Source organism: Solea solea, chromosome 7 (assembly GCF_958295425.1).
Source record: "Solea solea chromosome 7, fSolSol10.1, whole genome shotgun sequence".
In the NCBI taxonomy this organism is placed as follows: domain Eukaryota; kingdom Metazoa; phylum Chordata; class Actinopteri; order Pleuronectiformes; family Soleidae; genus Solea; species Solea solea.
Window position 1 is genome coordinate 20,453,221 of NC_081140.1, and position 27,579 is coordinate 20,480,799.

Below are 27,579 nucleotides of genomic sequence, written 5' to 3' on the forward strand. Positions count from 1 at the left end.
TAAAACACATTTCCAATATACCCTTAAACAGAGGTCGACTGATATGAGCTTTTCTAAGGTCAGTGAACATCTGAAGATCTCAGGCCAGCACATGGCCCTGTGCCATAATGTATAGTAATTACATCGTGCCTAGTAACCCATTAGATTGGTGGGTTTCAGCTATAAGAAATATATTAGATTAATATTGGTGTAACAGTATTTTACTGTTGAGTTGTGCACGTCAGTGTTTCCATGTGTGTGTGTGCACTCACCAGTGAGGTCTCACACAACAGTTTGCTTCCTCTGACCAGGTTGCCGATGGTGATGTGGAAGTAGGTGTTCCCACTGCTCCAGTTGGAAATCTTGGTAAAAGGGTGTGTAGTTACGATGTCCTGCACAAACAGACACAAGGGAATAGTCAGACCTTGTTACTTCACCCCACGTAGTGAGAGTGAAGTATTGTTTTTAGTGGCTCTGTCCGGGTGAGAGACCTGAACATCCCAGCTGAGGTGGACTTCCTCAAACCACCCACAGCCATCAGACATTTGGTGCTTGACTTTAAAAAAACCTTTAAAATGGTTTGACTTGTTGCTGGTGGTTTCTTGGGAGTTGGGAAGAGGGAGTCTAATTATTTATGTTGCCATCAGGTTTTCCCCAAGGCCAGTCAACAAAAAAGTCATAGTATAGTATGTCGTCCAAAATGTCACAAAAAAGTCATAGGTTAGTATGTCTTCCAAAATGTTACAAAAAAGTCATAGTTTAGTATGTCGTCCAAAATGTCACAAAAAAGTCATAGGTTAGTATGTCGTCCAAAATCGCACCAAAACGTCATAGTTTAGTATGTCGTCCAAAATGTGACAAAAAAGTCATAGGTTAGTATCTCGTCCAAAATGTGACAAAAAAGTCATAGGTTAGTATGTCGTCCAAAATGTGACAAAAAAGTCATAGTTTAGTATGTCGTCCAAAATGTGACAAAAAAGTCATAGGTTAGTATCTCGTCCAAAATGTGACAAAAAAGTCATAGGTTAGTATGTCGTCCAAAATGTGACAAAAAAGTCATAGTTTAGTATGTCGTCCAAAATGTGACAAAAAGTCATAAGTTAGTATGTCGTCCAAAATGTGACAAAAAAGTCATAGGTTAGTATGTCGTCCAAAATGTGACAAAAAAGTCATAGTTTAGTATGTCGTCCAAAATGTGACAAAAAAGTCATAGGTTAGTATGTCGTCCAAAATCGCACAAAAAAGTCATAGGTTAGTATGTCGTCCAAAATCGCACAAAAAAGTCATAGTTTAGTATGTCGTCCAAAATGTGACAAAAAAGTCATAGTTTAGTATGTCGTCCAAAATCGCACAACAAAGTCATAGTTAGTATGTCGTCCAAAATCGCACAAAAAAGTCATAGTTTAGTATGTCGTCCAAAATCGCACCAAAAAGTCATAGTTTTTAGTATGTCGTCCAAAATCGCACCAAAAAGTCATAGGTTAGTATGTCGTCCAAAATCGCACAAAAAAGTCATAGGTTAGTATGTCGTCCAAAATGTGACAAAAAAGTCATAGGTTAGTATGTCGTCCAAAATCGCACAAAAAAGTCATAGTTTAGTATGTCGTCCAAAATCGCACAAAAAAGTCATAGTTTAGTATGTCGTCCAAAATCGCACCAAAAAGTCATAGTTTTTAGTATGTCGTCTAAAATGTGACAAAAAAGTCATAGGTTAGTATGTCGTCCAAAATCGCAACAAAAAGTTATAGGTTAGTATGTCGTCCAAAATCGCACAAAAAAGTCATAGGTTAGTATGTCGTCCAAAATGTGACAAAAAAGTCATAGTTTAGTATGTCGTCCAAAATGTGACAAAAAAGTCATAGGTTAGTATGTCGTCCAAAATGTGACAAAAAAGTCATAGTTTAGTATGTCGTCCAAAATGTGACAAAAAAGTCATAGGTTAGTATGTCGTCCAAAATGTGACAAAAAAGTCATAGGTTAGTATGTCGTCCAAAATCGCACAAAAAAGTCATAGTTTAGTATGTCGTCCAAAATGTGACAAAAAAGTCATAGTTTCGTATGTCGTCCAAAATGTGACAAAAAAGTCATAGGTAAGTATGTCGTCCAAAATCGCACAAAAAAGTCATAGTTTAGTATGTCGTCCAAAATGTGACAAAAAAGTCATAGGTTAGTATGTCGTCCAAAATCGCACAACAAAGTCATAGTTTAGTATGTCGTCCAAAATCGCACAAAAAAGTCATAGTTTAGTATGTCGTCCAAAATCGCACCAAAAAGTCATAGTTTTTAGTATGTCGTCCAAAATCGCACCAAAAAGTCATAGGTTAGTATGTCGTCCAAAATCGCACCAAAAAGTCATAGGTTAGTATGTCGTCCAAAATCGCACCAAAAAGTCATAGGTTAGTATGTCGTCCAAAATGTGACAAAAAAGTCATAGTTTAGTATGTCGTCCAAAATTGCACCAAAAAGTCATAGGTTAGCATGTCGTCCAAAATCCCACCAAAATGTCATAGGTTAGCATGTCGTCCAAAATCGCACCAAAAAGTCACAGTTTAGTATGTCGTCAAAATTTTGAAATAAGTCATAGTTTAGTATGTCATCCAAAATGTGACAAAAAAGTCATAGGTTAGTATGTCGTCGAAAATCGCACAAAAAAGTCATAGTTTAGTATGTCGTCCAAAATGTCACAAAATGTCATAGTTTAGTATGTCGTCCAAAATGTGACAAAAAAGTCATAGGTTAGTATGTCGTCCAAAATGTGACAAAAAAGTCATAGGTTAGTATGTCGTCCAAAATGTGACAAAAAGTCATAGGTTAGTATGTCGTCCAAAATGTGACAAAAAAGTCATAGTTTAGCATGTCGTCCAAAATCCCACCAAAATGTCATAGGTTAGCATGTCGTCCAAAATCGCACAAAAAAGTCATAGTTTAGTATGTCGTCCAAAATCGCACCAAAAAGTCATAGTTTAGTATGTCGTCCAAAATCGCACCAAAAAGTCATAGTTTAGTATGTCGTCCAAATGTGCCAAAAACGTCATAGGTTAGTATGTCGTCCAAAATGTGACAAAAAAGTCATAGTTTAGTATGTCGTCCAAAATGTGACAAAAAAGTCATAGTTTAGTATGTCGTCCAAATGTGACAAAAAAGTCATAGGTAAGTATGTCGTCCAAAATGTGACAAAAAAAGTCATAGGTTAGTATGTCGTTGAAAATCGCACCAAAAAGTCATAGTTTAGTATGTCGTCAAAATTTTGAAATAAGTCATATTGTATGTCATATTGTATGTCGTCAAAAGTGACAAAAAAGTCATAGTCGTATGTCATTCAAAATCGCTGCGAAAATGTCATATTTACAAGTAGCTTTGTCCTTTCCCACAGATGCTTGCAGAATTATCAAAAGCAATTGTGACACTGACAGGATTTGATCACACAACGTTCTGATGGGAAGTCTGGCATTATACCTCCGCACCACAGAGAAGGACAGACTGACAGAGGTTGGTTGCGTGAATGAGGCGAAGTCTGCCATCTCTGGCCAAAAAAGTCATAGGTTAGCATGTCGTCCAAAATGTGACAAAAAAGTCATAGTTTAGTATGTCGTCCACAATCGCGCCAAAAAGTTATAGTTTAGTATGTTGTGCAAAATGTGACAAAAAGTCATAGTTTAGTATGTCGTCCAAAATGTGACAAAAAAGTCATAGGTCAGTATGCCGTCCAAATTTTGAAAAAAAATCATAGGTTAGTATGTCATCCAAAATGTGACAAAAAAGTCATAGGTTAGTATGTAGTCAAAAGTGACAAAAAAGTCATAGACTTTTGTCATTCAAAGTCGCAGCGAAAATGACATATTTACAAGAAGCTTTGTCTTTTCCCACAGATGCTTGCAGAATTATCAACAGCAATTGTGACACTGACAGGATTCGATCACACAACCTTCTGATGGGAAGTCAGGCATTATACCTCGGCACCACAGAGAAAGACATCCTGACAGAGGTTGGTTGCGTGAATGAGGCGAAGTCTGCCATCTCTGGTTTCCTTTTTTAGTATATCATCCAAATTGTGACAAAAAAGTCATAGTTTAGTATGTCGTCCAAAATGTGACAAAAAAGTCATAGGTCAGTATGCCGTCCAAATTTTGAAAAAAAATCATAGGTTAGTATGTCGTCCAAAATGTGACAAAAAAGTCATAGGTTAGTATGTAGTCAAAAGTGACAAAAAAGTCATAGACTTTTGTCATTCAAAGTCGCAGCGAAAATGACATATTTACAAGAAGCTTTGTCTTTTCCCACAGATGCTTGCAGAATTATCAACAGCAATTGTGACACTGACAGGATTCGATCACACAACCTTCTGATGGGAAGTCAGGCATTATACCTCGGCACCACAGAGAAAGACATCCTGACAGAGGTTGGTTGTGTGAATGAGGCGAAGTCTGCCATCTCTGGTTTCCTTTTTTAGTATATCATCCAAATTGTGACAAAAAAGTCATCGGTTAGTATGTCGTCCAAAATGTGACAAAAAAGTCATAGTTTAGTATGTCGTCCAAAATCGCACCAAAAAGTTATAGTTTAGTATGTCGTCCAAAATGTGACAAAAAAGTCAGAGTTTAGTATGTCATTCAAAATGTTACACAAAAGTCATAGTTTAGAATGTCGTCCAAAATGTGACAAAAAAGTCATAGGTTAGTATGTCGTCCAAAATCCCACCAAAATGTCATAGGTTAGCATGTTGTCAAAAATGTGACAAAAAAGTTATAGTTTAGTATGTCGTCCAAAATGTGACAAAAAAGTCATAGTTTAGTATGTCGTCAAAAATGTGACAAAAAAGTCATAGGTTAGTATGTCGTCCAAAATGTGACAAAAAAGTCATAGTATAGTATGTCGTCCAAAATGTGACAAAAAAGTCATAGTTTAGTATGTAGTCCAAAATGTGACAAAAAAGTCACAGCTTAGTATGTCGTCCAAAATGTGACAAAAAAGTCATAGTTTAGTATGTCGTCCAAAATGTGACAAAAAAGTCATAGGTTAGTATGTCGTCCAAAATGTGACAAAAAAGTTTTAGGTTAGTATGTCGTCCAAATTGTGACAAAAAAGTCATAGCTTAGTATGTTGTGCAAAATGTGACAAAAAAGTCATAGGTTAGTATGTCGTCCAAAATCCCACCAAAATGTCATACGTTATCATGTCGTCCAAATTGTGACAAAAAAGTCATAGCTTAGTATGTTGTGCAAAATGTGACAAAAAAGTCATAGGTTAGTATGTCGTCCAAAATCCCACCAAAATGTCATACGTTAGCATGTTGTCCAAAATGTGACAAAAAAGTCATAGGTTAGTATGTCATCCAAAATGTGACAAAAAGTCATAGGTTAGTATGTCGTCCAAAATCGCACCAAAAAGTCATAGTTTAGTATGTCGTCCAAAATGTGACAAAAAGTCATAGGTTAGTATGTCGTCCAAAATGTGACAAAAAAGTCATAGTTTAGCATGTCGTCCAAAATCCCACCAAAATGTCATAGGTTAGCATGTCGTCCAAAATCGCACAAAAAAGTCATAGTTTAGTATGTCGTCCAAAATCGCACCAAAAAGTCATAGTTTAGTATGTCGTCCAAAATCGCACCAAAAAGTCATAGTTTAGTATGTCATCCAAAATGTGACAAAAAAGTCATAGGTCAGTATGTCGTCCAAAATGTGACAAAAAAGTCATAGTTTAGTATGTCGTCCAAAATGTGACAAAAAAGTCATAGGTCAGTATGTCGTCCAAAATGTGACAAAAAAGTCATAGTTTAGTATGTCGTCCAAAATGTGACAAAAAAGTCATAGGTTAGTAGGTCGTCCAAAATGTGACAAAAAAGTCATAGGTTAGTATGTCGTCCAAAATGTGACAAAAAAGTCTTAGGTTAGTATGTCGTCCAAATTGTGACAAAAAAGTCATAGCTTAGTATGTTGTGCAAAATGTGACAAAAAAGTCATAGGTTAGTATGTCGTCCAAAATCGCACCAAAAAGTCATAGTTTAGTATGTCGTCCAAAATGTGACAAAAAGTCATAGGTTAGTATGTCGTCCAAAATGTGACAAAAAAGTCATAGGTTAGTATGTCGTCCAAAATCCCACCAAAATGTCATAGGTTAGCATGTCGTCCAAAATCGCACAAAAAAGTCATAGTTTAGTATGTCGTCCAAAATCGCACCAAAAAGTCATAGTTTAGTATGTCGTCCAAAATGTGACAAAAAGTCATAAGTTAGTATGTCGTCCAAAATCTGACAAAAGTCATAGGTTAGTATGTCGTCCAAAATGTGACAAAAAAGTCATAGTTTAGTATGTCGTCCAAAATGTGACAAAAAAATCATAGGTTAGTATGTCGTCCAAAATGTGACAAAAAAGTCATAGGTTAGTATGTCGTCCAAAATCGCACAAAAAAGTCATAGTTTAGTATGTCGTCCAAAATGTGACAAAAAAGTCATAGTTTAGTATGTCGTCCAAAATGTGACAAAAAAGTCATAGGTTAGTATGTCGTCCAAAATCGCACAAAAAAGTCATAGTTTTTAGTATGTCGTCCAAAATGTGACAAAAAAGTCATAGGTTAGTATGTCGTCCAAAATCGCACCAAAAAGTCATAGGTTAGTATGTCGTCCAAAATCGCACAAAAAAGTCATAGGTTAGTATGTCGTCCAAAATCCCACCAAAATGTCATACGTTATCATGTCGTCCAAATTGTGACAAAAAAGTCATAGCTTAGTATGTTGTGCAAAATGTGACAAAAAAGTCATAGGTTACTATGTCGTCCAAAATCCCACCAAAATGTCATACGTTAGCATGTCGTCCAAAATGTGACAAAAAAGTCATAGGTTAGTATGTCATCCAAAATGTGACAAAAAGTCATAGGTTAGTATGTCGTCCAAAATCGCACCAAAAAGTCATAGTTTAGTATGTCGTCCAAAATGTGACAAAAAGTCATAGGTTAGTATGTCGTCCAAAATGTGACAAAAAGTCATAGGTTAGTATGTCGTCCAAAATGTGACAAAAAAGTCATAGTTTAGCATGTCGTCCAAAATCCCACCAAAATGTCATAGGTTAGCATGTCGTCCAAAATCGCACAAAAAAGTCATAGTTTAGTATGTCGTCCAAAATGTGACAAAAAAGTCATAGTTTAGTATGTCGTCAAAAACGTGACAAAAGTCATAGGTTAGTACGTCGTCCAAAATGTGACAAAAAAGTCATAGTTTAGTATGTCGTCCAAAACGTGACAAAAAAGTCATAGGTTAGTATGTCGTCCAAAATGTGACAAAAAAGTCATAGGTTAGTAGGTCGTCCAAAATGTGACAAAAAAGTCATAGGTTAGTATGTCGTCCAAAATGTGACAAAAAAGTCTTAGGTTAGTATGTCGTCCAAATTGTGACAAAAAAGTCATAGCTTAGTATGTTGTGCAAAATGTGACAAAAAAGTCATAGGTTAGTATGTCGTCCAAAATCGCACCAAAAAGTCATAGTTTAGTATGTCGTCCAAAATGTGACAAAAAGTCATAGGTTAGTATGTCGTCCAAAATGTGACAAAAAAGTCATAGGTTAGTATGTCGTCCAAAATCGCACAACAAAGTCATAGTTTAGTATGTCGTCCAAAATTGCACAAAAAAGTCATAGTTTAGTATGTCGTCCAAAATCGCACCAAAAAGTCATAGTTTTTAGTATGTCGTCCAAAATCGCACCAAAAAGTCATAGGTTAGTATGTCGTCCAAAATCGCACCAAAAAGTCATAGGTTAGTATGTCGTCCAAAATCGCACAAAAAAGTCATAGGTTAGTATGTCGTCCAAAATGTGACAAAAAAGTCATAGGTTAGTATGTCGTCCAAAATGTGACAAAAAAGTCATAGGTTAGTATGTCGTCCAAAATCCCACCAAAATGTCATAGGTTAGCATGTCGTCCAAAATCGCACCAAAAAGTCATAGTTTAGTATGTCGTCAAAATTTTGAAATAAGTCATAGTTTAGTATGTCATCCAAAATGTGACAAAAAAGTCAAAGGTTAGTATGTCGTCCAAAATGTGACAAAAAAGTCATAGGTTAGTATGTCGTCCAAAATCGCACAAAAAAGTCATAGTTTAGTATGTCGTCCAAAATCGCACCAAAAAGTCATAGTTTAGTATGTCGTCCAAAATGTGACAAAAAGTCATAAGTTAGTATGTCGTCCAAAATGTGACAAAAAAGTCATAGGTTAGTATGTCGTCCAAAATGTGACAAAAAAGTCATAGTTTAGTATGTCGTCCAAAATGTGACAAAAAAGTCATAGGTTAGTATGTCGTCCAAAATGTGACAAAAAGTCATAGGTTAGTATGTCGTCCAAAATGTGACAAAAAAGTCATAGTTTAGCATGTCGTCCAAAATCCCACCAAAATGTCATAGGTTAGCATGTCGTCCAAAATCGCACAAAAAAGTCATAGTTTAGTATGTCGTCCAAAATCGCACCAAAAAGTCATAGTTTAGTATGTCGTCCAAAATCGCACCAAAAAGTCATAGTTTAGTATGTCGTCCAAAATCTGACAAAAAAGTCATAGGTCAGTATGTCGTCCAAAATGTGACAAAAAAGTCATAGTTTAGTATGTCGTCCAAAATGTGACAAAAAAGTCATAGGTTAGTAGGTCGTCCAAAATGTGACAAAAAAGTCATAGGTTAGTATGTCGTCCAAAATGTGACAAAAAAGTCTTAGGTTAGTATGTCGTCCAAATTGTGACAAAAAAGTCATAGCTTAGTATGTTGTGCAAAATGTGACAAAAAAGTCATAGGTTAGTATGTCGTCCAAAATCGCACCAAAAAGTCATAGTTTAGTATGTCGTCCAAAATGTGACAAAAAGTCATAGGTTAGTATGTCGTCCAAAATGTGACAAAAAAGTCATAGGTTAGTATGTCGTCCAAAATCCCACCAAAATGTCATAGGTTAGCATGTCGTCCAAAATCGCACCAAAAAGTCATAGTTTAGTATGTCGTCAAAATTTTGAAATAAGTCATAGTTTAGTATGTCATCCAAAATGTGACAAAAAAGTCAAAGGTTAGTATGTCGTCCAAAATGTGACAAAAAAGTCATAGGTTAGTATGTCGTCCAAAATCGCACAAAAAAGTCATAGTTTAGTATGTCGTCCAAAATCGCACCAAAAAGTCATAGTTTAGTATGTCGTCCAAAATGTGACAAAAAGTCATAAGTTAGTATGTCGTCCAAAATCGCACCAAAAAGTCATAGGTTAGTATGTCGTCCAAAATCGCACAAAAAAGTCATAGGTTAGTATGTCGTCCAAAATCCCACCAAAATGTCATACGTTATCATGTCGTCCAAATTGTGACAAAAAAGTCATAGCTTAGTATGTTGTGCAAAATGTGACAAAAAAGTCATAGGTTACTATGTCGTCCAAAATCCCACCAAAATGTCATACGTTAGCATGTCGTCCAAAATGTGACAAAAAAGTCATAGGTTAGTATGTCATCCAAAATGTGACAAAAAGTCATAGGTTAGTATGTCGTCCAAAATCGCACCAAAAAGTCATAGTTTAGTATGTCGTCCAAAATGTGACAAAAAGTCATAGGTTAGTATGTCGTCCAAAATGTGACAAAAAGTCATAGGTTAGTATGTCGTCCAAAATGTGACAAAAAAGTCATAGTTTAGCATGTCGTCCAAAATCCCACCAAAATGTCATAGGTTAGCATGTCGTCCAAAATCGCACAAAAAAGTCATAGTTTAGTATGTCGTCCAAAATCGCACCAAAAAGTCATAGTTTAGTATGTCGTCCAAAATCGCACAAAAAAGTCATAGGTTAGTATGTCGTCCAAAATCCCACCAAAATGTCATACGTTATCATGTCGTCCAAATTTTGACAAAAAAGTCATAGCTTAGTATGTTGTGCAAAATGTGACAAAAAAGTCATAGGTTACTATGTCGTCCAAAATCCCACCAAAATGTCATACGTTAGCATGTCGTCCAAAATGTGACAAAAAAGTCATAGGTTAGTATGTCATCCAAAATGTGACAAAAAGTCATAGGTTAGTATGTCGTCCAAAATCGCACCAAAAAGTCATAGTTTAGTATGTCGTCCAAAATGTGACAAAAAGTCATAGGTTAGTATGTCGTCCAAAATGTGACAAAAAGTCATAGGTTAGTATGTCGTCCAAAATGTGACAAAAAAGTCATAGTTTAGCATGTCGTCCAAAATCCCACCAAAATGTCATAGGTTAGCATGTCGTCCAAAATCGCACAAAAAAGTCATAGTTTAGTATGTCGTCCAAAATCGCACCAAAAAGTCATAGTTTAGTATGTCGTCCAAAATCGCACCAAAAAGTCATAGTTTAGTATGTCGTCCAAAATGTGACAAAAAAGTCATAGGTCAGTATGTCGTCCAAAATGTGACAAAAAAATCATAGTTTAGTATGTCGTCCAAAATGTGACAAAAAAGTCATAGGTTCGTAGGTCGTCCAAAATGTGACAAAAAAGTCATAGGTTAGTATGTCGTCCAAAATGTGACAAAAAAGTCTTAGGTTAGTATGTCGTCCAAATTGTGACAAAAAAGTCATAGCTTAGTATGTTGTGCAAAATGTGACAAAAAAGTCATAGGTTAGTATGTCGTCCAAAATCGCACCAAAAAGTCATAGTTTAGTATGTCGTCCAAAATGTGACAAAAAGTCATAGGTTAGTATGTCGTCCAAAATGTGACAAAAAAGTCATAGGTTAGTATGTCGTCCAAAATCCCACCAAAATGTCATAGGTTAGCATGTCGTCCAAAATCGCACCAAAAAGTCATAGTTTAGTATGTCGTCAAAATTTTGAAATAAGTCATAGTTTAGTATGTCATCCAAAATGTGACAAAAAAGTCAAAGGTTAGTATGTCGTCCAAAATGTGACAAAAAAGTCATAGGTTAGTATGTCGTCCAAAATCGCACAAAAAAGTCATAGTTTAGTATGTCGTCCAAAATCGCACCAAAAAGTCATAGTTTAGTATGTCGTCCAAAATGTGACAAAAAGTCATAAGTTAGTATGTCGTCCAAAATGTGACAAAAAAGTCATAGGTTAGTATGTCGTCCAAAATGTGACAAAAAAGTCATAGTTTAGTATGTCGTCCAAAATGTGACAAAAAAGTCATAGGTTAGTATGTCGTCCAAAATCGCACCAAAAAGTCATAGGTTAGTATGTCGTCCAAAATCGCACAAAAAAGTCATAGTTTAGTATGTCGTCCAAAATGTGACAAAAAAGTCATAGTTTAGTATGTCGTCCAAAATCACACAACAAAGTCATAGTTTAGTATGTCGTCCAAAATCGCACAAAAAAGTCATAGTTTAGTATGTCGTCCAAAATCGCACCAAAAAGTCATAGTTTTTAGTATGTCGTCCAAAATCGCACCAAAAAGTCATAGGTTAGTATGTCGTCCAAAATCGCACCAAAAAGTCATAGGTTAGTATGTCGTCCAAAATCGCACAAAAAAGTCATAGGTTAGTATGTCGTCCAAAATGTGACAAAAAAGTCATAGGTTAGTATGTCGTCCAAAATCGCACAAAAAAGTCATAGTTTAGTATGTCGTCCAAAATCGCACAAAAAAGTCATAGTTTAGTATGTCGTCCAAAATCGCACCAAAAAGTCATAGTTTTTAGTATGTCGTCCAAAATGTGACAAAAAAGTCATAGGTTAGTATGTCGTCCAAAATCGCACCAAAAAGTCATAGGTTAGTATGTCGTCCAAAATCGCACAAAAAAGTCATAGGTTAGTATGTCGTCCAAAATGTGACAAAAAAGTCATAGTTTAGTATGTCGTCCAAAATGTGACAAAAAAGTCATAGGTTAGTATGTCGTCCAAAATGTGACAAAAGAGTCATAGGTTAGTATGTCGTCCAAAATGTGACAAAAAAGTCATAGGTTAGTATGTCGTCCAAAATCGCACAAAAAAGTCATAGTTTAGTATGTCGTCCAAAATGTGACAAAAAAGTCATAGGTTAGTATGTCGTCCAAAATGTGACAAAAAAGTCATAGGTTAGTATGTCGTCCAAAATGTGACAAAAAAGTCATAGGTTAGTATGTCGTCCAAAATGTGACAAAAAAGTCATAGGTTAGTATGTCGTCCAAAATCGCACAAAAAAGTCATAGTTTAGTATGTCGTCCAAAATCGCACAAAAAAGTCATAGTTTAGTATGTCGTCCAAAATCGCACCAAAAAGTCATAGTTTTTAGTATGTCGTCCAAAATGTGACAAAAAAGTCATAGGTTAGTATGTCGTCCAAAATCGCACCAAAAAGTCATAGGTTAGTATGTCGTCCAAAATCGCACAAAAAAGTCATAGGTTAGTATGTCGTCCAAAATGTGACAAAAAAGTCATAGTTTAGTATGTCGTCCAAAATGTGACAAAAAAGTCATAGGTTAGTATGTCGTCCAAAATGTGACAAAAAAGTCATAGGTTAGTATGTCGTCCAAAATGTGACAAAAAAGTCATAGGTAAGTATGTCGTCCAAAATGTGACAAAAAAGTCATAGGTTAGTATGTCGTCCAAAATGTGACAAAAAAGTCATAGGTAAGTATGTCGTCCAAAATGTGACAAAAAAGTCATAGGTTAGTATGTCGTCCAAAATCGCACAAAAAAGTCATAGTTTAGTATGTCGTCCAAAATGTGACAAAAAAGTCATAGTTTAGTATGTCGTCCAAAATGTGACAAAAAAGTCATAGGTAAGTATGTCGTCCAAAATCGCACAAAAAAGTCATAGTTTAGTATGTCGTCCAAAATGTGACAAAAAAGTCATAGGTTAGTATGTCGTCCAAAATCGCACAACAAAGTCATAGTTTAGTATGTCGTCCAAAATTGCACAAAAAAGTCATAGTTTAGTATGTCGTCCAAAATCGCACCAAAAAGTCATAGTTTTTAGTATGTCGTCCAAAATCGCACCAAAAAGTCATAGGTTAGTATGTCGTCCAAAATCGCACCAAAAAGTCATAGGTTAGTATGTCGTCCAAAATCGCACAAAAAAGTCATAGGTTAGTATGTCGTCCAAAATGTGACAAAAAAGTCATAGGTTAGTATGTCGTCCAAAATGTGACAAAAAAGTCATAGGTTAGTATGTCGTCCAAAATCGCACAAAAAAGTCATAGTTTAGTATGTCGTCCAAAATCGCACCAAAAAGTCATAGTTTTTAGTATGTCGTCCAAAATGTGACAAAAAAGTCATAGGTTAGTATGTCGTCCAAAATCGCACCAAAAAGTCATAGGTTAGTATGTCGTCCAAAATCGCACAAAAAAGTCATAGGTTAGTATGTCGTCCAAAATGTGACAAAAAAGTCATAGTTTAGTATGTCGTCCAAAATGTGACAAAAAAGTCATAGGTTAGTATGTCGTCCAAAATGTGACAAAAAAGTCATAGGTTAGTATGTCGTCCAAAATGTGACAAAAAAGTCATAGGTTAGTATGTTGTCCAAAATCGCACAAAAAAGTCATAGTTTAGTATGTCGTCCAAAATGTGACAAAAAAGTCATAGGTTAGTATGTCGTCCAAAATGTGACAAAAAAGTCATAGGTTAGTATGTCGTCCAAAATGTGACAAAAAAGTCATAGGTTAGTATGTCGTCCAAAATGTGACAAAAAAGTCATAGGTTAGTATGTCGTCCAAAATCGCACAAAAAAGTCATAGTTTAGTATGTCGTCCAAAATCGCACAAAAAAGTCATAGTTTAGTATGTCGTCCAAAATCGCACCAAAAAGTCATAGTTTTTAGTATGTCGTCCAAAATGTGACAAAAAAGTCATAGGTTAGTATGTCGTCCAAAATGTGACAAAAAAGTCATAGGTAAATATGTTGTCCAAAATCGCACCAAAAAGTCATAGTTTAGTATGTCGTCCAAAATGTGACAAAAAAGTCATAGTATGTTGTGCAAAATGTGACAAAAAAGTCATAGTTTAGTATGTCGTCCAAAATGTGACAAAAAAGTCATAGCTTAGTATGTCGTCCAAAATGTGACAAAAAAGTTTTAGGTTAGTATGTCGTCCAAAATCCCACCAAAATGTCATACGTTAGCATGTCGTCCAAAATGTGACAAAAAAGTCATAGGTTAGTATGTCGTCCAAAATGTGACAAAAAGTCATAGGTTAGTATGTCGTCCAAAATCGCACCAAAAAGTCATAGTTTAGTATGTCGTCCAAAATGTGACAAAAAGTCATAGGTGAGTATGTCGTCCAAAATGTGACAAAAAAGTCATAGTTTAGCATGTCGTCCAAAATCCCACCAAAATGTCATAGGTTAGCATGTCGTCCAAAATCGCACAAAAAAGTCATAGTTTAGTATGTCGTCCAAAATCGCACCAAAAAGTCATAGTTTAGTATGTCGTCCAAAATCGCACCAAAAAGTCATAGTTTAGTATGTCGTCCAAAATGTGACAAAAAAGTCATAGGTCAGTATGTCGTCCAAAATGTGACAAAAAAGTCATAGTTTAGTATGTCGTCCAAAATGTGACAAAAAAGTCATAGGTTAGCATGTCGTCCAAAATGTGACAAAAAAGTCATAGGTTAGTATGTCGTCCAAAATGTGACAAAAAAGTCTTAGGTTAGTATGTCGTCCAAATTGTGACAAAAAAGTCATAGCTTAGTATGTTGTGCAAAATGTGACAAAAAAGTCATAGGTTAGTATGTCGTCCAAAATCCCACCAAAATGTCATAGGTTAGCATGTCGTCCAAAATGTGACAAAAAAGTCATAGGTTAGTATGTCGTCCAAAATGTGACAAAAAGTCATAGGTTAGTTAGTATGTCGTCCAAAATGTGACAAAAAAGTCATAGTATAGTATGTCGTCCAAAATATGACAAAAAAGTCATAATTTAGTATGTCGTCCAAAATGTGACAAAAAAGTCATAGGTAAATATGTTGTCCAAAATCGCACCAAAAAGTCATAGTTTAGTATGTCGTCCAAAATGTGACAAAAAAGTCATAGTATGTTGTGCAAAATGTGACAAAAAAGTCATAGTTTAGTATGTCGTCCAAAATCGCACCAAAAAGTCATAGTTTAGTATGTCGTCCAAAATCGCACCAAAAAGTCATAGTTTAGTATGGCGTCCAAAATGTGACAAAAAAGTCATAGGTTAGTATGTAGTCCAAAATGTGACAAAAAAGTCATAGTTTAGTATGTCGTCCAAAATGTGACAAAAAAGTCATAGTTTAGTATGTCGTCCAAAATCGCACCAAAAAGTCATAGTTTAGTATGTCGTCCAAAATCGCACCAAAAATGTCATATTTACAAGAAGTTTTGTTTTTGGAGGCTTTGTCCTTTCCCACAGATGCTTGCAGGATTATCAACAGCAATTGTGACACTGACAGGACTCGATCACACAACTTTCTGATCGGAAGTCAGGCATTATACCTTATTAGTTTAGTATGTTGTCCAAAATGTGACAAAAAAGTCATAGGTTAGTATGTCGTCCAAAATGTGACAAAAAAGTCATAGCTTAGTATGTTGTGCAAAATGTGACAAAAAAGTCATAGTTTAGTATGTCTCTGATTGACTTTGACTAAAATGTTAGTGTATGTGCTGGGACTGAACATAGCACACACACACAATGATGGCATTCTCAGGTTACTGCAGGTAAAAAACATGTGAAGAAATTAAATTAGGGGGGATTGTAGGGGGAAATTAACTTCCATTAATGCCATAAGTCTAAGGAAATAACTGATTTAAACATCAGAATATCTGACAGTAAAACACAAACCTTCGTCTTTGGATCAATGAGACTGACTCCATGTTTATTGATGGCTATCAGCAGGATCTCTGGGTAGTTGGGTTCTGTGGTTTGCTAAAGACAAGAGACATTGAATATTTAGACGATCCAACAACATCATTGATCATCTATCATGTTAATATTTCTGTGTCAGGAGACAACAAAGAAAATGTAGTTTAATTATTAGGTGTTACCGGAAAAAAATACCCATAATATGCTAAATAAGATGAAAAAAAAAGTAAATGAAATAATTGTTAAAAGAAATTAAAACAAATGTGGGCTGCAGACAGGAAGTGACAGGCTCAGGTGTGTTTACCTTGACCTCAAAGAAGGCGGAGCCAAAGGTCGGCCATTTGTAAATGATCTTCAGGAACATTAGCTTGGCCTCTTCCCTTGATTTACCAGCTTGTTTATTGAAGTATGCCACCACAGACTGTAACACACAAACAGATTTACTTTTCTAGCATTGCCGTGCTATAGGTAAAAACTCATTTGATTTTTGTTGTTTACCTCGAGCAACAATTTCTTTCATTTTTAAGTATGTATTTATAAGTATGAAAACATTTTTAAACTAAATTTAGAAAATACAAATTACACCAGTTGACTCTGGAGTACAAGAAAACATCAATTACATACAAGTCAACATACATTATAACCTTAAAGGAATACTTCACTGATTTGCATTTAGCTTTGTATTACTAGAATAGGGGTAGTATTTTTGAAAAACTGTGCTTCCCAACCTTAGTTTCCCCTGAGTTGAGACACATCTTCATTCTTTTCTTTATTACATGCCAACCAGTGACACTTGGTCCTGTTAGCGTAACTGTTAGCAAAGATGCCGGACATTGTTTACATTCTGGGAATGAGGTCCTGTCCCCCTACGAGTGGGTCTAAAAAGTGCGGAATTAGCGCTGCAGTTTCAAGCCTCGGACCAAGGATCGGACCAAGCACAATTTTTCAAAAATACTACCCCTATTCTTGTAATACAAAGCAAAATGCAAATCGGTAAAGTATTCCTTTAATTAATAATATTGTTTTTGTAGATTTACCCTTTTCCAGTCATCTGGCGACATCTGACGAATGAGGTCCTGGGGAACCAGCTCCCGAAGCATCTTCGGAATTGAAGGAAAGTGGGACTTGTCATCTTCAAACTTGACACGGTAGATGAGCGCCGCAAGCTGGAAAACCTCTTCTCGTGAACATTTGTGGTAACCGCGCAGGTATTTAGGAAGTTCCTGATTAAAGGAAGTTGTTGTAAAATTACACATGGGTAAATCATTTCAAAATTGGCAAATATAGAGAGAAATAGCAGTTCTTCAGTGGGAATACAACTAGACTTACCTGGTAGTAGTGGAAGATGGAGTCGGCAAAGGAGTCCTTCCCTGGAACTGTACTTGTCCACAACTTCTTCATGAAGAACACTTGATAGGTCAAAGAGGGAACGATACCTGGGAGCAAGGAAAGAGGGGTTAATTCAGTGTCTTGCCCAATGACATATCAGCATGTAGACTGGTGGAGCCGGGAATCAAACCCACAGCCTTCAAGTTTTGACATATCAAATGCATCCAACCATCTAATGGCCATTTGGTAGAGATGATCGATCCTCAATCTTCCTCTGAACTGCACGACAAAGCTGAAATTCCTGCTCAAAATCCAGTCAAAACTGGCTTTAATAGTACAGTGTAACTGCAGTTTAAAAACAGACAACATACATATAGAAACTCAATTTATGTCTTTGTTTAAATAAGTAGAAAAAAAATAGGCAGCTACTGACAAAGAATGTAAAAACATAACTGATAACAGGTTGAACTTGATACGACAAACACGCCATTCTCAGCAGCGTTTTAACTTATAACAGATACTGTTACTAACCGTCTTTAGCTGGACGTGATTTCTTGATCCAGTCTGTCAAATGTCTGACGAAGTCAAAGAAGAAATCTCCCTCTGGCACACTGATCACCTACAAACACACACACACACACTCAGAGTTTAATTATGTGAAAGAAACAAAACCTGAATTACTTGAGGGGTTCTGTCATATTTAACTTGTGACAAATAATCTTTGACTTCTGACCTTGTCTGAGATCTTCACAAAGAGGCTGAAGCCTTCAGGAGATTTGAGCAGCAGCCGGGTCGAAATGTTCAGGCAGAAATCCTTTGCTTTGGTGCTGGACTCCACCTCAAACGCCTGCAGATTTCACACAATAAAAACACTGACATTCTCTGTTCATGGTATCAATGTGCCGTACTCGTACCTCATCTGTGTCATCGGGGAAATAGACTTTATGGAAGATCTGTGTAGTCTTATGTTGGATGGCCTCCACTTCCACCAAATGAGGAGGATACTTCCTGGATCCATTACTGCAAACATAACATGGACAAAAAGACCCTTAGATGTGGTGTTTAAAAGGTGTCTCATGCTCTTCTCTCTGACAATCCAATCCAACTTTATTTGTTAAGCACTTTAAACAAACCACAGTGGACCAAAGTGCTGTACAGAATAAATAAAAGGCATAATAAGTAAAAGGTTCAAAATGAGATAGAATATCTTAAAATAAATTAAAAATCATAAAAAACACAATGATATAGCAGAAATAGCAGCCATACAATAAAAACCAATAAATTCTATTCAAATAAAAATAAGTAAAATAAATAAAAATCAACGTCTCATTAAGTGTCAAAGGCCAAAGAGAAAAGGTGGGTTTTAAGGAGGGATTTTAAAACAGACAATGGACTCAAGTGTTAACTTTTCAAAGCTTCAAAAATCCACATTTATTTCACAATATGCCTGCTACATTCCTCAATGATTTTCTCTCCTTTATCTATAAGTCTGCTTTTAATGCAGTGCATCTCTGATCCTGATTCAAAAATTTTTAAATCCAATTTAGCCTCTCCACACTAATGTAAATGATCTGATGCATAGCAGAAGACTTTGACCAATCACAGGGAAGTTCAGAGGGAAAGAGAGGGCGCCTCCTATTGGCTACTCTACTTAGCAGCTGCACATACAAGAAACCTCAAAAAAAGAGGTAGAGATTGACTCTAATAATCTGTGAAGTATGAAGAATGTGTGGGTGGGATGACTTCACTCCAAAACTTTAGTTTTTAATCTGCAGATGAGATTCAAGGACCTTCTACCCACTCTACCTACTGCATCTTTAAAATGTATCTAGTTAAAAGTATATATACAGTTATAAATCAATATAATAAGTTTTACCGCAAAGCTTTGTGCAGCCTCTGCATACAGTCTGCAGAGAGTGGGTGGTGCCTCTTGGACTGGAGGAAACGCTGAATGTGGGGCAGCAACACGTTACTGGGAGGAAACAGACCAGAACACAACCACAGCAGCTCCCAGCCTTTCTCCTCACTGTACCTGCACCAGCGCAAAAACATTGTTAAGACATCATATAGTTTTACACCAAATGCAACAATACTGCTTGAACTAAAACTTGTGTTCACACATATATTTTTGTGAATCTTGTTTTAGTAAATTCTTAGTAATCAATCAAAGTCCTGGTGTGCGAGTGTTGGGTCTGGATATCATGGCGTTTCATTTCGACTGCATTTCGACACTCACTTGACGTGGTTGTCAGTGAGCTGTTTGATGATCTGACAGTAGATCTCATCTTTCAGAGGTTCGGCCTTCAGCGCTCCTTCAAAGATCTGGTCCGTTAACTCATTGACCGATCGCGTCCGCTTGGACGGATAGTCACCCATATACTTCATCATAGGTGGGACAAATGTCAAGGAACAACACAACCTGGTTAGACTTAACACAAATTACAGACAGTACGTGTGTGTGTGGATGAAAATCTGGATTGGTTTTGCCAAACAGTGTAATGAAAATGTGTGTTGCCAATAAGTCAAGTTTATCCTCAACTTACAGAAAAGCAGATCTGTTTAAAAAAAATGTGTATGAAACTCATTGAATCAAAACATGTTAGAATGTTAGTCGCATTCGGTCAGGTTGATCCCTTGTGGCGGTGCGCTCAGTCGCAGCGACTCTGATCAACCTTCCATCTGACCTCGACATTTCATTGTGCAATACCGGTGGTATAATGACAATAAAGAGGCTTCCCCTTTCCCTTGGATAAGTCACTTTAATTTAAAACCTAAGGTTTTAGTATTTTTACTATATTATTACAGGTTGTTCTTTTTGTATTAGTACTGTCTTTACTCATTCTGACTTAAACTTAACATTTACAGAATATAATCACGGATAAAGATATTCAGGTCAAGTAAATCCAGGTGAGAAAAAAACACAGTTTAGTGAGACTGTACAGTTTGAAGGATATCTATGAAGGCCATGCAGGCATCCTGAGCCAGCTCCTCATGGTTCACCACCTTCTTCAGCAGCGGCTGTTTGAGCGGCTCTCTGGTGCAGGTCCACATTTTGTCCTTCCCACGATTCTTAGTGACCATCACTCTGCTCAGAGTGTGTTTGGGAGGCGGCCTGAAAGAAACGCTAGTTTGAGGCTGTTGATGGTTAACATTGTTGACCAAAACCTGAACATGTTTGTTTCTCTGTGTTAATAATGGCACACTTGTGATGAAGGAAAAATCCTGAATGTTTCAGACTGAACTGCTACATCACTATGCTTTTAGGAGCGTACCTGTCAATGTTGTGCTTTTGTTTGTAAAGATGTGAACACACGTGTTTATTGTTTATGTCCAGTTGTGTTTTTTTTGTGTGTGTCTTAACGTCTGTACCGGAAGTAGTCGTAAGAGAACTCCTCCAGTGTGTAGGGTTTTATTTTGCCGTCAGTCTCTGGCATGACGAGCTGCGAAACACGAACTGACTGCTGCCGCTGGTCCGGTGTCATGGTTACTAGTGCCTGAAATGAGGGATTGCACCAGATTACACAACATTAGGAAAAAAGAGGTAGAAAAAAGAGTTTACTGAATTGTTGAATTAAAAACATTAAAGATAAAAACGTTTTTGCCTGATAACTACAATTATCTTGCATCCGATTGTGTCACCAACAACAGAAATTGTTATATTTGTGACTCCACTAAAAACCTGTATGAATTCTAATAAGACCAGCACATGTCACAAGGTCATCATGTATCACAAACATATCTGATCTAGGACCACATACTGAAGTGACACAAATCTGACTGAGTCTAAAAGAATCAGACATGAACGTAGCCTTAGATTTTATATTTTTCCGCTCACCACTATTTCCGGCTGAGGTCGAGTCATGGAGGGCAGGACGTACACGCAGTCAGCTGGAAAATCTCCTCTTTGATTGGTGCGTTCGTTGACACCATGTGCCCAACCAGAGTTAAGAACCTGCTCGCCAGTGTCCTGGTCCAACAGGATCAGGTCGCCTTTCAGGAAGCTCAGGAACGTTGACTCCTCCCCAGCTGTGGGAAAAACAAACGGCACCGTTTATTCTTAGGTGAGATCGATACTGTAACTTGTTCTCTAAGAATCTTTAGGGACCAAACTACTAACTTAAGTAAAACTACAACAAAACAAAAATAGACAAATTCCTTTCCTACTCCGAGTTTAAATGGAGATGAAACCAACAAGTAAAGACAATTCCTACAAGTGCCACAATTATTCAATTAATCAGTAAAAATAAATAAATAAATAAATAATAATTTGCCTAAACTTCACGTTTGCAGTTTTACTTAAAGTGATTCTAAAATAAATATTTAGAGAAGCTGATGGGCACAACAATGATACCAATTATATACACTAATCAAAAAAAAAACTAACAGAAAACTTCATCATCTTTGATTTTTAACAGGGTCTATTTTTGTCCACTTTTTTTAACACAGCTGTTAAATTAAAAATTAAATTAATAATGTTAAGATTTTCTGTGTGGTTTACTTAGGAGTTCCCTTAATTTTCACGAAGCAGTGTGTATGAAACTTTGAGGACATACTTGGGTTGGGGTTGTCTTGTAGTGCAACCACAAACTTGGACCTCTTCCTCAGTCCCTCCAGGAAAGTCACAACCAGGTCACGGATGTCTTCTGCATTGTTGGAGGTGAAAGTGTACTCGTCTCCTTTGATGGTTGCCAAAGTGAAACTCTGACCCTGCAGCTTTCCTCCTCTGAGAAATAAAAGATATGAAAAAAATAGGCTGATTAACCTTTGCCCTGCAGAACAAACTAAAGTTATTACTAACCAATGTAAAAAAAAGGAGCATTTAGAAAAAAACATTACATTAAGGTGTCTTAAAAAGAATACAATGTTGACCATCAGAGGGAAATTAACCTTTAAACTTCACTGTTTCATCTAACTTTCCAAACACTTGGATGTCTCTCGTCTGTAAAGTACTACAACACCCAGCATGCCTCACCTACTGCTGGAAACTGCAGTGATTTCTGGGAAAGAGAGCTCTAAGAGGACCTGCTCCTGCTCGTCCACAAAATAAACACCAGTCCAGTTAACAGCCACGATCAAGTCGTTTTTAGGCAAACTGGGGCCTGAGAGAAGACAGAAGAATTCACAGAAAATTGTTCACTGACTGTGCAGCTCAAGAACTAAAAATACATTTAATTTAATATCATGAAATCAACTGATAATGTTAACAAATCTTTACATCAGTACACTTAAAAATACTTTGAATATGAACTTTGGGCAATTTCTGGTACAACATAAAGGTTGAGCAGCGGCTTTAAAGAGTAATAATCTGTTTTGGATGATTGAACAGTGAGCCACATGTGAAGGTGTGAGATAGGCTGTAGCTGACACGATGGTCACCTGTGAACTTAAAGGCTTCGTAGAAACGAGAGAAGAGCAGTGGCCACTTGTGTCGAGCGAAGTCCACCACTTCCTCCTTCACCTTCTGAGGGTCAAACCTGTTCTGAGTGTAGATTCCCTAAGAAGACACGGTGGGGTGACAAAGAGTAAACGTTGTGTCCCATTGAGCTCCAACTCTAATCAAAATGGTTCACAGAATACTAAAATAATGTGAAATGATTGTATTAGTGTTAATGCTGGATTCTATTTAGATGAGTGATGCATGTTGGTTGCCAGATAATCACTTTAGTCATATTTATTCTGTTGTTTAAATGAGAATTCCCTGTAATCCTGGCTACACAGACTCCTGTGTAGACATAAATGCAGGGAGAATGTGGATAAACGCTGTCGAGCACCTTTTTGTGAGCAGCCATGATGAAATGAGCCCATTTTTCCACCGTTTTGGAAGGGTTGATCTCTCTGTCTGGGATGTAAGAGGGGATGAGGCTGAGCAGACGCTCCAGAAGAATCTCTGAACCGTAGTCAATGTAATACTGCTGAGAGGCCAGCTCTGACAGGTCATCCTGAGGACACACACGCAGAGCAGTCAGTTGGTATGAGGTTGAAATATTTGTTTGTTTTCCAGAATTAGGACATCACTCTCATCATACTAACTGTGTTGTAAGTTTGAACCTTAAAAAAAACAGCCTGAATTTCCGTAAAAATAAGCCAAGTTACCTTAGGTTCATACTTGCATTACAACTTAATTCATACATATGCATATCATTTCTAAAATGTCACATAAATAGCAGAGCGAGGTTGAATGTCATCACCCTGTCGCAGCGATACTCTCCAAACTTGACGCCCCTGACGATTTGTTGGTAGATTAGGTTGGTGGCCACCAGGTCATCGGAGGGACAATGCCAGGGCGTGAAGATCTCCTTCCTGAAGAAGAGCCTCCAGGGGGCGTTCCTCTCCTGCGCTCCCTGCTCCTTTGCATACTGCTCGCACTGCGACACGGCATCCATCACATGGTCATTCCCGCTGCCTAACGAGGAGACCTGCGGGAAGACGATGCTTTCATTACCATGAACAATAATCCAACTTGTAAAACCTGGACTCAGATTTTAATGTCTCCTCCTCGACACTCTCCTGTGAAGACTTGTTGTGATGTCACAAAATCCTGCTCTTACACATGTGTATTTTAATTAAGGTGAGTTCAGAGAAAGATGAAAACAATATTTAATCATATTTCACCTTGTCAAACAGTGCGATGTAGAGGGAGAAGCCGAAGCGGTCTTGCAGGTTGATTTTGTCGGACAGAGCACTGCACAGCTCTTTGGCTGTGGTGGCCGAGTCGGTCAGCAGAGTTTTGGTTGTACCGTCCATGAACGTCACCGGCAGCATGATCGGTTTCTTAGACTTTGTAGCCTGAGCACAGGATTGCAAATTACCCCGTCATGGGACAAACAAAAAATATTATATTATCTCATCTTATCTCATCTCAGATTGAAAACCAATCTGAATCAGTGATGAGGTAGTTCTTGTTGTTTTTCAAATCATTCCATCCCCTCAGTCAAGCCAAACATTACTAACACTAACATCACATCAGCTGTTCTTCAGACCACATTCACTAGTAGATCTGAATGTTGCCGACTACTTTGAATGACAAAACTTAAGTTTATGGTCATTTGATTAATGCCTTTTGTTTGTGATGATGTTTTTCATCTCCATGTTTCTGATGTTCTTCTAAATTGCATCTCAATTTTTATGTCAAGTCTTTAATCCCTTGCAATATACTGTGTTTCAGCTTTTTGTATAAAATATGCTTTAATACTCATTGTTTATTTGCAGATGTAGCCTTTGTGTGTGTGTTGTTGTTCACATCTAAAGAGCAGAAGATAATTCAAATATAAATTATAATCATGACAATGATGGCTGCTGCACAATGTGATGATTTGTGACGCATTCGAGAAAAAGGCTGAAAATTGCTGCTAATTACAACCTCATTAATTTGTGGCCAATTCAAACTTTTCTTAACTAAGTCAGATGTGTGTGTTTGTACCTGCAGCTCCAGCCAGGATGGAGGTTGTGTTCTTGTTCCGTTCACAAACGTTCGTCTCAGCCTCTCTTCACAGTACGGAGCGTAACCCGGTGGCCCGCTGCTGATGAAGTTCCTCAGGTACTGCCGGTACAAATTATTTTTGTAAATATGTTTAAATTTCACAAGCAAATGAAACAAAAACCATTAAGATGGTAACATCACAAAAAGTTACTAACAAGTGAAATATAACTGCAGGTTTTACAGTTGTAAACATCTAATTTTTAAATGTTGATGATCAATTAAGCTGTGGAAAAAAATATGTGTCCTCCCATTTATTCATAATAAAACAAATATTAGAAAATGTTGAGTGTGATCCGACCTTGACAAACTTGTCTGATGGAGCAAAGCAGCCGACGCACAGAGAGATGAGGATCCAGCCACGAGCGTGAGAACTCTTAGACGGGTTCTGACTCAGCTGCTTACAGATCTGACAGTAGATCTCATCCCTAACACACACACACAATTAACTATTAAACTTTACATATATGATTATCACATGTAATGTCTGTGTGTGTGTGTGTGTGTGTGTGTGTGTGTGCACCTCAGTGCTGGCCTCAGAATCCCGTTGCCAATGATGAAGTGAAGTTTCTCCAGGTTGGACGTCGGCCTGTCCTCCAACATGCTGTTACCGTGGAGACCGTACTCGCCATCATTGAGGCGCTTGGTGACCTGTGAAACATCACAATGTATTTTTCTCTAGTGGCTGTGGTTTAGTGATAGAGCAGGTCGGGGGTTCGATCACCAGTTCCTCTACATGGCGATGTGATCTGAGCAAGACACTTGCTTCTAACAGCTGAGCCAACAGTGTGTAAATGTGTGTGAATGGTAAAACTGTGGTGTAAAATGCTGAGTGGTCATCAAGACTTAAGAAGCGTGATATAAATACAGACCATATGGATCAGCATCATGTCAGCTGGAGATGCTGAGTATCAGAAGTATGTGGTTTTATATTTTCCCGCTGTCTCTCACCTCCTCAGTGATCTTGGATTTCTTCTTCAGGGTCAGAGACACAAGTTTGTGTCGGACACTGTTCTTCTTGTGGCTGTCGGCGTGAGGCGTCTGGGGACAGAGGAAGGTGAGAGAAATCTCATCAAGAGACCAATTGCAAGATGTTTCTGCTCACAGCAAACAAGACACGTAATGACTGAAGGCTATGACCCATCTCCTCCTCACCTCCCCCTCCCCCTGCAATGCCTGCAGCTCCCTCTTGTACGTCTTCTTTCCCAGTGTCTCGTAGATTTTGGTCATGACAGGGATTTTCTCGCTGCCGTCGCTGATGGCTGTGTGGTACTTGGGCTCCGGCAGATCCCCCATGAACCTCAGCACTGTGATCCACACCGCCAGAGCAGCCTGGGCCAGGACATGGAGAGATTATTAGTTATTTACAGAAATGATTGAACCAAAGCCTGAATGTATTGGTATTTGACAGCTGTTTATATGGATTTAAATTTAAACAGGTTTTAGAGATCATGTGATAAACTATTAAATGTTTTCATTTGTAAAAACAATAAATATTTTACATTAACCATTTACTGACTCAATATAATTATCTTTTTATTTCATATAATTGCATGTTTTAATCGACACAAATCGACAGGATTAGGAGCAGCAATTAAAGGTGACATACCAGCTGGTCTCCCTCGTCGTCATGGAAGAGCAGTGGCTGTTTGAGGGGGCGTCGGACGTAGGTGTGCGTGGTGGTGCCCTGGAAGTAGGTGGCAGCAAACTTGGCGAACTTGTACTCAGATAAATCCTCTTCATCATCGTCTTCAGGCAGAGGAAGAGCCTCGTCCAGATCCTCCACCTCCATCTCCTGATGTGTTCGCTCCAGGTCCTGCAGAAGAGTCAGGTGAAAATCTGTAGACTCAAACAAATGTTTTCATATCGCACAAAAAGAAGACTGTATATTAGCTCACCTCAAAGCCAGCGGGGGCTTGTCCCTCCTGACCCGGGAAAGAGCTTGTTGTGCCCAGGAAGCCAAACATCTTGTCCACCATGTCCGAGTCATTGACAGGCTCCAAGCGAGCCTTCTCCATCTGCTCCACCAACTCCTTCTTCTTACGAGCCTCCTCCTTCTCCTTCTTCTCTCGCTCAGCGTCTTCTTTGGCCAGCTTGGTCAGACGCTCCTAGAAAATAAAACAGTATCACATTAGCTTTAGAATAAAAGAAAACTCTGCTGGGTTCCTCAGCTGGATAGATGTTTTTTACCGTCTATCCTCTTTTCCTCCTACTCTACTCTAATGGTGATATTTCCTCTGCTAATCTGTGCTGAAGCACCACTGAATAATAAAGTATTCCCATATTCACAGCTTAGCATGACAAGAAAAAACATGTAAAGCAATAGTCTGAATGATGTTTAGTTTTTGAGTGCATGTAAACACACTCTTTGAGTAAAAGCAGGCAAATTAAATTCAACAAACTAAGGTTTTAAATGCATCTTTAAACAGAGTTCCTTGTTGAACTCCACCTGGTGTTTGCGTTCGGCCTCAGCCTTCGCTCTCTTCGCAGACATCTGGTTCCTCAGTTTGGTCTCTTCAGCCAGACGCATCTTCTCAGCCTCCAGCCTCCTGCGGTACTGAGGGGAGACAGAAGTCGGCCATTAAAGAACAACAACAGCAGCAGCAGCAGCAGGTAATTACAAACACAGTTTGTCTCATTAACATCTCAGTTCCAATACAACAGCGTGACATCAGTGCTGAGTGGAGGGACAAACAGAATAATGGTGAAAGAGGGAATTCATTTTAGGACTTGCAAGATTTTTCCAAATTATAGAAGTATAAATTAAAGCTAAAGAAATTACAAAAAAAAAAGATAAGTTTGAAATGAAAAGTGTCTTAACAGATTATGTGTCTTGATTACTTGTAATTTACAATGTGGATTCACAGTGAACATTCACTGAAAAATTGTACTTGGATAAATGTAGACAGCAACAATTAATCAATCAGTAACGTTTTTCACTTAAATAAAAATAATAAAAATAATTATAAATATAATGTTCTTTGCTCTGCTATCACATTATTTTGAGTTAACGTGTTAAACACTTACGGACAATTTTGGTACAGAAAAACAAATCAATTAATCGTGAAAATTACTCTGAGAAAAAT

General features: G+C 37.5%; 1 protein-coding gene across 6 annotated transcripts in view; it reads right to left on the reverse strand.

Moving 5' to 3' along the window:
* The window catches only part of myo7aa (myosin VIIAa), a 58,700-nt gene that overhangs the window by 2,580 nt on the left and 28,541 nt on the right, over window positions 1–27,579 (reverse strand). For all 6 annotated transcript variants that reach the window (XM_058634278.1, XM_058634281.1, XM_058634280.1 and 3 more), the window contains 27 exons: window positions 26,943–27,050; window positions 26,392–26,601; window positions 26,103–26,309; window positions 25,649–25,825; window positions 25,445–25,534; window positions 25,017–25,144; window positions 24,795–24,921; window positions 24,437–24,556; window positions 23,629–23,802; window positions 23,205–23,432; window positions 22,788–22,955; window positions 22,393–22,510; window positions 21,989–22,115; window positions 21,570–21,739; window positions 20,852–21,042; window positions 20,386–20,510; window positions 19,971–20,128; window positions 19,253–19,406; window positions 18,893–19,048; window positions 17,931–18,036; window positions 17,750–17,863; window positions 17,548–17,635; window positions 17,017–17,123; window positions 16,725–16,910; window positions 15,992–16,108; window positions 15,667–15,750; window positions 252–371 (listed from right to left, as the gene is read on the reverse strand). In XM_058634278.1, the coding sequence (XP_058490261.1) occupies window positions 252–371; window positions 15,667–15,750; window positions 15,992–16,108; window positions 16,725–16,910; window positions 17,017–17,123; window positions 17,548–17,635; window positions 17,750–17,863; window positions 17,931–18,036; window positions 18,893–19,048; window positions 19,253–19,406; window positions 19,971–20,128; window positions 20,386–20,510; window positions 20,852–21,042; window positions 21,570–21,739; window positions 21,989–22,115; window positions 22,393–22,510; window positions 22,788–22,955; window positions 23,205–23,432; window positions 23,629–23,802; window positions 24,437–24,556; window positions 24,795–24,921; window positions 25,017–25,144; window positions 25,445–25,534; window positions 25,649–25,825; window positions 26,103–26,309; window positions 26,392–26,601; window positions 26,943–27,050 (3,858 nt within the window). The remainder of the gene's footprint in view (window positions 1–251; window positions 372–15,666; window positions 15,751–15,991; window positions 16,109–16,724; window positions 16,911–17,016; window positions 17,124–17,547; window positions 17,636–17,749; window positions 17,864–17,930; window positions 18,037–18,892; window positions 19,049–19,252; window positions 19,407–19,970; window positions 20,129–20,385; window positions 20,511–20,851; window positions 21,043–21,569; window positions 21,740–21,988; window positions 22,116–22,392; window positions 22,511–22,787; window positions 22,956–23,204; window positions 23,433–23,628; window positions 23,803–24,436; window positions 24,557–24,794; window positions 24,922–25,016; window positions 25,145–25,444; window positions 25,535–25,648; window positions 25,826–26,102; window positions 26,310–26,391; window positions 26,602–26,942; window positions 27,051–27,579) is intronic.